The sequence below is a fragment of the Ananas comosus genome, unplaced genomic scaffold (genome assembly GCF_001540865.1).
Source record: "Ananas comosus cultivar F153 unplaced genomic scaffold, ASM154086v1, whole genome shotgun sequence".
Classification (NCBI taxonomy): domain Eukaryota; kingdom Viridiplantae; phylum Streptophyta; class Magnoliopsida; order Poales; family Bromeliaceae; genus Ananas; species Ananas comosus.
Genome location: NW_017890552.1, coordinates 37,061 through 47,488, shown reverse-complemented (window position 1 = coordinate 47,488; position 10,428 = coordinate 37,061). Strand labels below are relative to the sequence as shown.

Genomic DNA, 10,428 nt, shown 5'->3' with positions numbered 1-10,428 from the left:
GATGGGAAGGAGATATTGCCAATATAGCTAAAAACATTGTCGAAGAGCAAAGCCCAAGGCAGTATGTAAAGTTCCTCTATCATATGTTTAACTTTCTCTGTAGAATCATTACCTATAAATTGGAAAAAGATCTTTGAAACAAAATAAAAAGAAAACTTCTTTTGGTGCACAGATTATATGTCATCCGTGGAAAGCTCAAGAAACTTATCGAGCACAATGTGTCCCCTGATTTTATTTTCAGTGTAAGCTTAGTGTTCTCGAATCCTTTTCCATACTCTTCCATGGTCATAATTTGGCCAACATTTTCTTTTGGAAGACAGATGCTTATTGTAGAACTGAAGAAGAACATGGATGAGGAGTTCAGGGATAAGATAGATGACTTATATCAGAGATATAGCAATGTAATATCCACTTTTCTCACTAGAATACTTGTAGTACAACATGCTGTCTAAAATAGGTTAGTTCAGTGACTAACATCTAGTTCCTTTTTCTTTTCTTTTTTTTTTTTTTAAAAAATTTTTTATGGGTGATTATCAGTTAAACAATTCACTTACCCTTGAGGATGGGCCCATGGCTTTCGGAGACATCAAGCAAGAAGGCTCTGGCAAAAAATATCATGACCCAAAGAGGGATGTTCAATATTTCATGAGAATCGAAGGTAAAATTTTATTGGAGTTAAATCTATGTAAATCTTTTGAGAAGGATACAGATACTGAATCTGGCTTTGTTTTAGCAGAATTTACCGCAAAGTTCATGAGCTTCTACAAGTCGATAGCCCCGAAGAGCATACCTGGAGAGGTGAACTGTTAAAATGTGAAAGTATATCACATTTTAGGATACCTATAGTATAACCACATGAAACAAGAAGTGGTTTTGAATAAAACAAGTATAAAGCTAGTTCATACAATATTTGAACTTTGCAATTCACTTGTGTGCTTCAGGGGGTTTTATATAGTGATGTACTCTTAAGAATAGAAATCTGTGCTATTATGTGTGTTGTGTGTGTGTGGTTTATATATATATCTATATATATATACTATATATTTTATATAAATGGTATGTTCTATTGAATCTACCAATTCAAGTGAAATGATTGCTATTAAATTAAGCTCGATAATTCTTTTAGAAACTCGACATTATTTCTCTTCTTTTTTCTTTCAACTTATTTACTTTTTTTATATGTCTGTATGATGGTATTTTTACATCAGCTTGCCTTCTATCTATTACACGTAAAGCGATACAAAACACCATGAACGACGCCTATGAAATGCTCCTCGTCTTGCATAAGACATGAGGGCAGCAAAATAACAATACCATCTAGAATAAAAAAAAAGAAGGAAAAACACTGACTAAAATAAAGCAGTACTAGATAGATTCACCTAGGGTTTAATATATCCTCCCTCCTCCACTCTTCTATTGCGATCGAAAGGCTCGACGACGCGTTTTCGGGTCCTTCCTCCGCACCTCCTCGGATGCAATCGTGTGGCTCCCATGCTGTTGAGGTTGCTTCTATCGACAGCCACCTCCTGGACGGGCGATGACGGGGCCTCGTCGGGCGGCGCTGAGATCGAAGCGGCAGAGGGGCAGGTGGTGTGAGTTTCATCCACAAGTCGATGCATGCGGATGGACGCATGGCAGACACCGTCAGCAGCGCATCGCGTCGCTGCCTTGATTCTGCCAAGGCACCCGCGCACTTGCCCCATTCCCCTCTGCACCCCCTTCCCCCCTCAAGCTGCGTACGAGTCGGGAACGACTGCCAGATTGCGGTCCAGCCGCCGTCGGCCCCTCGCTCCCAACCCGGCGGGGCTGAGGTCCACGGAGGTGGCGACGGCCGGCGGCGGATGGAAAGGCAGCGAAATGCGAGGACGTCGCGGAGGAGAAGATGGATAGGAAGCAAAGGGGAGGAAGAAGGCATGAGACGGGGAGGGCAGGGAGGGGATCGGACGTCGACGACGGCGGGATCTCGGAGTCGGGCAACCGGAGATCGGGCGGAGGAGGAGGAGGGGAGAGGCAGGAGGGTACGGAGGCTGCGGCGGTCTGGGGAGGTGTCGCCATTCGCCAGGGATCTAATTCCAGCCAGCCTCCTTATTTTTCTATGTATTCTAAATTCTCTTCAATGAAATATTTTTCTGGAAGGGGGGGTTGGAGTGTGTGGCAGGGCTTGTGGTTGGGAAAGGGGAGGTAGGGTTCGTTAGTTCGTTGGACGCCTAAACGGTTAAACGCGAAGTTCGAGATGATTGGTCGGAGCGTAATGGATCGGGTCCATCGGGATCATCCATCAACGAGTTGTTGCTATACACGAGCGGTCGTAGTGAAATTAACTAAAGTTCAAGTTGTCGCTTTTTGCAGAACATCAAGCTGAGAGCCTATGATAGGCCTAAGCCCAACAACTTGAGGATCCAGGCCCATTTTATTAGTGGGCCCGGATGGGCCCATTGCATATAATGCCTCCGTCTCTCGTTATTAGAGACGACTACGTTTCTACGCAGTTGTGTTCAAACTCTCAAATCCATCTGCAATTTTATTTTATTTTATTTTATTTTTTTGGATCGCCCAAGTTTTAGGTTCTTTGGATGTTTTCTTGCTGCTATGTAATAAATAGGTTTTAAGGATTAGGGTGTTGGGTTTAATTTGAGAAGGTATTTCGGTTTTTTCCATTGTATCCTGTTGAATTTGTCTCGATTGTTGTTTCTACGACTAATTTATTAGGGTTTGTTAATCGTTCCTTTGGATATAATTGGAGATGATGCATCTCGATTTATCCGATTGAATCATTGAACCTTTTTTTGCTGGTTAGGTTTTATGATTTCTAGTAAAAACTTGAGATCTCCCCCTTGATTTCGTTCATTTACTGTTAATTTCTTGTCTCTGCCATGGTATTTAAGATTAATTAGGGTTTGTCCATCGTTCTTAATTCTTATGGAGATAATGGTGAATCTTGATTCATCCATCAAATTTAGTACATCTGGTTAAGTTTTTTTTATAGTTTTTAAGATTAATTAGGGTTTGTCCATCTTGATTAATTAGGGATGTTCACCAATGATCGGCGCCAAGCCGAGCGCACCGGAAGATACGGCACTCCTAGGGCCAAATACCTCCAGGTCCTCTTCTTTTCGCACATGATCTCTTTTTTGCTAGTTCTTGATCTAAATTCCTATCGCAGTTCGTGCGTCTATAGAAGATTGTAGTTGTCCTAGTTGCTGGCTCTCAACATTACGTGAATCACAAACCAAATTACTTAAATATTGTTTCCTCATGAATGATAGGGAGATTGCATCTGTTGATATGTTGGTTCGCGTAGATTGTTGCAACTGACAGCCATTACTTTTCTTCTTTTGCAGGATCTTGTGACGGAATTCCAGCAGACAACAAATGAAGGTTTGTCTTTCTGCTGTTCTGTATTGGTTCTTTTTCTTTCCTTTGCAAACCAATATTTTCGTTTCTCAGAATTGTGTGTTCGGAAAATTATGTCGCCCATTAGGATGTTTGGGCATAAACTTTTTCCCCTGTTCCTATTCAACTATGCAATCCTTGTCATAAAATGAGAGAAAAATCTATTTATACATCCATTTTGGACAATCACGTATCTTATATCTTATGCTTACACTTGTGTTCTTTTAAAGTTTTGGTGAAAACATCAATTGTGCATCATTGGCTAGCGGTAGTTCGTGTTTCATCCTTTATTATTGTTATTTTATGAAGATGGCATCAATAATTTGTTTTAGATTGTAGAATTTGTGCTTATTCTGAAATTGAATACATATTTGGCAGAATCGAAAGAGAAAATTGCTGCCCACTTGGCCAACTTTGCGTATGATCCTTACAATTATGAATTTATGCGCCAGGTATTGAACTGAGTTAGTTTGCTTGTACATACTGAGCTTGAAATCCCCTTTTGTGCTAAAATTATTATATACATTTTTATTTTTTTTTATCAGCTCAATGTCTTGGAGCTATTTCTGGACTGCATAACAGAGCCGAATGAAAAGCTTGTTGAATTTGGTGTGGGTGGAATATGCAACTCTTGTGCCGGTAAGAAACTTTTGCTTGCATATCCGATGCATGAGATTGGACACCAAATAGTGATTTCTTTTGTTCAGACAATGAAGCAAAAGCTGCATAACCTTCGGATAAAAATCACAATTATGCAATTTACTTGAAGTTTTTCCTTGCTTTACATCAGGTTTGTTGATAGACATATTCATGACTTACATATTTACTGCATTGCAGACTCAAAGAATGCTGGGGTTATAATTCAGTGCGGCGGAATTCCATTGATTATACAATGCTTATCTAGCCCGGTTAGAAACACTGTGAGTGTTTAACTTGGAAATTTACAGAGACTGTTTTTTAAGTTTCCAGCTTCACGACTTATGAGCGCCATGAGCAACAAACAGTTGCTCCTTTTCCATAGAAGCAAATATTTTAGCTGATTATTATCTTTAAAATGTAATACATTTTGGAGCTAGGCACTCTAACTGCTGGCAACCTTCTCCTGAAGGACGGAATATGTATAATAAATATATAAAAGAAGAAGTTCCAGGAAGCAAGTTCTCAAATATTTTATCGGAAGTAACCCTGAGTATTAATGACAGGTTTATTATGCTCTTGGAGCTCTTTACTATCTGTGCAATCCTTCTTCAAGGAGAGATATACTGAAACCGGAAGTCATCAGCCTAATCAGTCAATATGCTGCGGCTGAAGCTGTTAATGTGAGCTTCAGCAATTTGGCCAAAGCATTTTTGGACAAGCATGTGGGTGAAGCTAATTGATCTGAAGAAGGGTGAGTGTTGTTTTATCTTCTGGTTCATTCCATCGATAAAGCCCTTTTCTGCATTTGTTTTTCTGGCCTTGTCTCATCTTGCTCTGCTGCAGGTGAGCTCTGCAACCGATATCTTTGACTGCAACAACCTCTCTTGTAAATGAGCAAAAAGCAAAATAAACCAGCGCGAATGCTTTGTAAGTGTATATGTAAATGGGCTTATGTTTTTGCATGTTATTTAAGTAAACACTTCTCATTCTCAACTTTGTGCAGTTAAAAGCTAGGAAGAAGGGCATTCCCCCCGAAAGTCATTTTATGAAACTCCATCAATGGAAGTGCTCTTGCTAAAGTATCGTGAAGGACTTAAAAAATTGTTGTTTTAACTATAGGTATAAGCAAAGCCATCATTACTATGACCAAAAATGCATCTTGCCATTGGAACTCTGAATTCTTTGTGATTTAGGTGAGGAAAATAGCGTCTTAAGTTTATTTAATGTCGTCAGTTCCATATCAACTCAAATCTGTTTTGTCTTTGTTCTGTGAGGTTGGGTCCTTCCATCAGCTTGAGAATTATACTATTTGAACACTTTTCTTTTCCTCATCAATAGAGTTCTTTTATTCAGTTTTTTTTTTTTTTTTTTTTACTTGGTGATGGTAGAAAAACAAACTGCTGATTTTTTTTTTTTTTTCCTATGATGAATAAATTGTTGCTAATTTAATTTACAAAGATGGACTTGTTGCTTAAGATTTGCTCTCCTAGTCATGGTTGTGAGAAAGTCTTTGCTAAAAATCATGTCAAAGTAGTATTCTTATCATATATAGGTTTTTTAGATCCAATATTGACAGTCCTAAGATTACAAAGAGATGAGACTATCTTAATCTCAACAGCCAATCACTCTCAGGTTCAAGCCATTGCTGCAAAACTCTCATTAATAAACATGATTGGTACAAAACTCTCTTTGATAAATGTAATTTACTTCTATTATTTAAGCTGAAATGAATTTGTTAGTTTGTCATTGGTGATGAGTTGTGCGACAAATTCCTCTGATGCTTTTCCGTAGTAGAGGAATCAGGCAGTTATTGTGAAGTCATTGTTGAATCTATAATTGGAATATGTTTATAGACCATTTTGAAATAGACCTTTTTAACTCTCTTTTTTTTCTTTTTTTTTCTTTTTATAGTTTGAGTGGAGAGCTTGTCTAGCACATAATGCGTCACATTGTTTAATTGTTATTACTTGTTGCATGTTAAAGGAACATACAGTTTCCTAAAGCCGAAAAGTTACAACAAAGTCGTCCAATTAAATAAAACTATCTTAACAAAAAAGTTTTATATTGACAATTCTTTTTATTTAAAGTTACTATTAATAGAAATATTTTTTCCCTTCAATTGACCTGTAGAAAAAAAAAATCAAAATATTCATAGCCAGTTATAGGTTTTATTGGGTAACAACATCCTAAACCGAGAGAGATTTTATTATCTATATCTCTACCTATTCATTAATTTTCATGACTAAATTCTACATATACACATCTATATACCTATTCATTAATTTTCATGGCTAAATTTTACGTATACACTTCCTCTTAATTTGGAGAAGAAATGAGGCCTACATTTTTTTTTCCTCATTTAATTATTATGTTATAGAAATAATTTTAATTATCTATTTATATGATATACGATTTTTTTTGAATAATGTTTGAATAGTTTTATTAAAATGATTAAATTTTTTTACTATAATTTTATTTTTTTTAATATTTAATTATAATATAAATTATTATATTTATTATTTTTTTCCACTAGGCTGATATTTTATTTTTATAAATTTTTTGTTAACGGTATCTACCTCGTGCATATTTTATATTTTATAAATTTTTATATTAACAGTATATACCTGGTGCACCACCGGTCACAAGGAAAGTTGTGATTAATTTTTATTTTTTCTTAAACTCCAGTCCCACGAGTACCCTCGTTTGTGGTAGACCCATCTCCACGAGGCGCGAGGCTCCCCCCTCTTCGTCCGCAATGGAGCTCTCTCTGAAACGCACAACGCTCATGGCTCTTCCCTCTTATCTCCTCCCTCCTCTCTCCAGCTCCCTCTCCTCCCCTAAGTACGCCCTCTCTCTCGCCCCCTCCCCGCTTCTTCGTCTCCGCGCGAGTTGCTTCCTGAGCGGAGGGAAGCGAGGGCTCGGAATCGGGAGCCGTTGCGGGGGGGATTCTAGGGTTTCCGATGGCCCTAGCCGTGGGTCTTCGACGAGGGCTCTTTGCCTCTTGGGAGAAGGTGGGACGGGGAGCGAGAGCGAGGGAGAGGAGGAGCAAGATGGGGTGGTGATGGAGGAGGAGGAGGAAAAGGCGGAGATGATGGCCTCTGCGGCGCCGGAGAGATGGGACGTGTTGGGTCTCGGACAAGCCATGGTATCCGCTTCTCCTCATGCTTATTCCTTTGCGTGTTTCTCTTCTGATTACCTTATTGGGTTTGCTAAAAAGGTGTCTTTGTTGCATTTTTGGCTTAAAAATTGCCCCCTTTTTTTTTAAAGGGGAAAAGAAACTATTCTGTTGTTCGTGGGAATTGCTCGGTTTCAAGTTGTCGTGAAATTTTAGTTTTGAGGTGTGATGATGCATCTTATATGTGTATCCGATTGCTCTATCTAGTGATGTATAGATCAGAGCTATTAACTGAAATCAATTTGTTTACGTGTTCTAATGGTAGAGATTAGATTTTGCATGTTAAGCCGCCGCGCTAGCACTCTCTTGCAATTGTTGTTGCGCTTCTTGAGTTGGACACAGCAATTTTGTTGCTTTGTAGGGCCGGTTCTGAATATTCACTTGTAGTTAAATAAAAAAAAAAAAAAGAATAACAGATTCATTTCAATTGAATTTTGTTCTTTCTAGCTAGCCTGCTAAATTCTGAACCACATAGCTAAATTGACTAAAACCTTCGAAATCCTCTCGTGCTTTATTAGGTTGACTTTTCCGGCGTGGTCGACGACGAGTTCTTGAAGAGAGTGGGCATGGAGAAGGGCACAAGAAAAGTGGTCAATCACGAGGAGAGGGGCCGAGTTTTGCGGGCCATGGATGGCTGCAGCTACAAGGCTGCAGCCGGAGGATCTCTTTCTAATACGTTGGTAGCTTTGGCCAGACTAGGTAGCCGATCATTCAGCGGCCCTGACTTACGTGTAGCCATGGCAGGCAGTGTCGGCAGTGACCCACTGGGTGGTTTCTACAGGTAACGATATATTCAATTTTCCTATTTGGATATGCTTGCTAAGTATTTTTGTTGTTGAAGTCTTGAAAGTTTCTATAATATGATATGACATGATATGAAAGTTTGGAGTATTAGCTTTCCTCTTTCGGACCATTCAGTTGACTATAATAATACCACGAGTTTCTATCGAGGACCTGTATCATCACTTCTTCTTCTTTTTGTGCAGTCCATCAATACGCCTGGAACATCTAACACTCTTATTAAGGATCTCCGAAATTTGTTTGTCATACTAGGAGGAGCCTTAGATTTTGTTTCATGTTGCTCTTTGAGTTTGTGTTTCTCCAGGCGATGAAACAGTTATAAACTAAGTAATTAAAATCTTATAAATCTTATCTTTCTTACAATCATACTCCTTTCAAGTTTTCATCGCTAATTAATATGTCTGTGACAGTTCATATTGTTGCTTGTAGATTGCAGATCCCTGAACTGCAGACCTAAGGTGAATATTGTCAAGTATATATTTGTTATGTCTCATCACATGCCTTTTTCTTAACAAAATGACATTTGGATTCTTCACATTAAGTGATTTTTGACTTATAATTGAAAACCATGGAATGGCAATCAACCAACTTCTTTTTTGGGACTTCAAATTTAAAACTGCTCGAGTGATTCGAATTACCTATCTACTAGAAGCTGATGGGATGATGGGATATTGAACGAGAACATGAGTTTGACTGATAAACTATGTCTCCCAATTTTCAGATCTAAGCTTCGCCGCGCAAATGTACATTTCCTTTCTAAACCCGTCAAAGACGGAACTACTGGAACGGTTATAGTTCTCACTACTCCGGATGCTCAACGTACTATGCTTGCATATCAGGTTAGTTCCTTTTCTATTAACATTGTACTTTGAGTTTAATCTCAATCTTTTACTAGTTTTGTGTCTCTAGGCAAATTTCTAATCTAGTTAGCTGCCTTAAGTGACTGAATAGATGCAAATAGTTTACTTTTAAACTAGACGATATCTTTAGGTGATATCTAATGCTTTCCTCTATATTTTACAGGGAACATCGTCTACTATCGACTATGATCCATACTTGGCTAGCATAATCTCTAAAACAAATGTACTTGTCATAGAAGGTTATCTATTCGAACTCCCTCACACAATCGAAACTATCAAGAAAGCCTGCCAAGACGCTCACAGGAATGGGGCCCTAATTGCTGTCACAGCGTCTGATATATCATGTATCAAGAGATGCTATGACCACTTCCGGTAAGCCTCGAAATTTACTTCACTCTTGAAAGCAAAAGCTTCAAGAAGCTAGACATGTGGCTAACAAATAGTCTGGAGCTCTTGCTGTGGCAGGGCGCTGAAATGAGCCTTTAAGTCCTACAAGCAAAAGTCTACATTTTCAGCTTCTGCTTCTGTTCTGTAGAGAACTCTAGTGCTTCTTCGGGCACCTCCACCCGAACAGGTCTTCTATTTAGCATACTGAGACAAAACAACTAGATATTTGATATTATGCCTATCTTGAATATCTACAGGGAAATTATAGGAAACTATGCAGACATTTTATTTGCCAACACGAACGAAGCAAGGGCCTTCTGCGACTTGACATCGACAGAAAGCCCCATGTCAGCGGCTCGATACTTGAGCCATTTCATACCTTTGGTCTCTGTCACGGACGGGCCGCAAGGATCCTATATAGGAGTGAAAGGCGAAGCCATATACATTCCTCCTTCTCCTTGTATACCTGTAGACACTTGTGGTGCCGGCGATGCTTATGCCTCAGGTATGCTGTATGGTATTCTCAGAGGGGCCTCGGATTTGAAGGGAATGGGGATGCTCGCCTCTCGGGTGGCGGCGGTTGTGGTGGGCCAGCAGGGGACGCGACTTAGGGTTCAAGATGCTTATGGATTGGCCGAGTCATTTGCGTTTCATCTTGATAGCTTAAATGTTTGCTCGGATATGGAATCAGATCATATTTCCAGCCTATGATTTTTGTTAGGACAAAGGGGAAATGATTTTTAATTGAATCCAATTCATGTTGTGCGCTAGAATCTGTATATATTGTACTGCTATAAGAATTCGTCGGGGACATATTCTAATTTAAAGTTTAGTGGAGCGGTCCCTTTATTCATAGTTTACTGAGTATTTCACTTCATTTATATGGTGTATCTTACATTAGGAATAACAAGTTTGATTTCAACTTATCTTGTTAATAGATTATCTGTGATTTTCATTTAGTATGACAATGATAAAATCTTTTAACTTTTGGTAATTGTAATATTCTAATTAGTCGGAAATTTCGGATGATTCTATAATTTCACCAGTATCTCTTGCAACTTTTCAATTAGAGTTGTATGTCGATAAATTTATGTTTTCAATGGAACATGAGACGCATTTTCGAAATATATTACGAAGGCCCAACGGCTACGATGCTCTGTGTTCTTTGCTCTT

General features: G+C 38.8%; 2 protein-coding genes and 1 long non-coding RNA gene across 3 annotated transcripts; all 3 read left to right on the top strand.

Annotated features, from left to right (window-relative positions):
• Position 1: 1 nt before the first annotated feature.
• LOC109703863 lies at positions 2-957 on the top strand. Its single transcript, XR_002214045.1, has 4 exons — positions 2-61; positions 173-242; positions 321-658; positions 737-957. It is a non-coding gene; the product is annotated as an uncharacterized LOC109703863 (long non-coding RNA).
• Positions 958-2,480: 1,523 nt separating this feature from the next.
• Positions 2,481-5,388, top strand: LOC109703861 (armadillo repeat-containing protein 7-like). The gene is made up of 9 exons (XM_020224586.1): positions 2,481-2,639; positions 3,028-3,101; positions 3,342-3,378; positions 3,772-3,845; positions 3,939-4,032; positions 4,231-4,313; positions 4,596-4,783; positions 4,876-4,959; positions 5,036-5,388. The coding sequence occupies exons 2-7, from the start codon at positions 3,030-3,032 to the stop codon at positions 4,770-4,772; spliced, it is 537 nt and encodes a 178-aa protein (XP_020080175.1). The 5' UTR covers positions 2,481-2,639; positions 3,028-3,029; the 3' UTR covers positions 4,773-4,783; positions 4,876-4,959; positions 5,036-5,388.
• A 1,308-nt stretch (positions 5,389-6,696) lies between these two features.
• On the top strand, positions 6,697-10,179 carry LOC109703860 (uncharacterized sugar kinase slr0537-like). The gene is made up of 5 exons (XM_020224585.1): positions 6,697-7,177; positions 7,726-7,988; positions 8,730-8,847; positions 9,032-9,240; positions 9,513-10,179. Exons 1-5 carry the CDS (start codon positions 6,788-6,790, stop codon positions 9,964-9,966), a joined length of 1,434 nt encoding a protein of 477 aa, XP_020080174.1. The 5' UTR covers positions 6,697-6,787; the 3' UTR covers positions 9,967-10,179.
• The last annotated feature ends 249 nt before the right edge of the window (positions 10,180-10,428 follow it).

What these genes read in the sequence shown, in the direction of transcription:
- LOC109703861 (XM_020224586.1), top strand. Translation starts at nt 3,030, where the DNA reads ATGTTCACCAATGATCGGCGCCAAGCCGAGCGCACCGGAAGATACGGC. An exon ending in CTAGGGCCAAATACCTCCAG is followed by an intron (nt 3,102 to 3,341) that starts GTCCTCTTCTTT and finishes CTTCTTTTGCAG; the next exon opens with GATCTTGTGACGGAATTCCA. An exon ending in ATTATGAATTTATGCGCCAG is followed by an intron (nt 3,846 to 3,938) that starts GTATTGAACTGA and finishes TTTTTTTATCAG; the next exon opens with CTCAATGTCTTGGAGCTATT.
- LOC109703860 (XM_020224585.1), top strand. Translation starts at nt 6,788, where the DNA reads ATGGAGCTCTCTCTGAAACGCACAACGCTCATGGCTCTTCCCTCTTAT. An exon ending in TGGGTCTCGGACAAGCCATG is followed by an intron (nt 7,178 to 7,725) that starts GTATCCGCTTCT and finishes GTGCTTTATTAG; the next exon opens with GTTGACTTTTCCGGCGTGGT. An exon ending in AGATGCTATGACCACTTCCG is followed by an intron (nt 9,241 to 9,512) that starts GTAAGCCTCGAA and finishes GAATATCTACAG; the next exon opens with GGAAATTATAGGAAACTATG.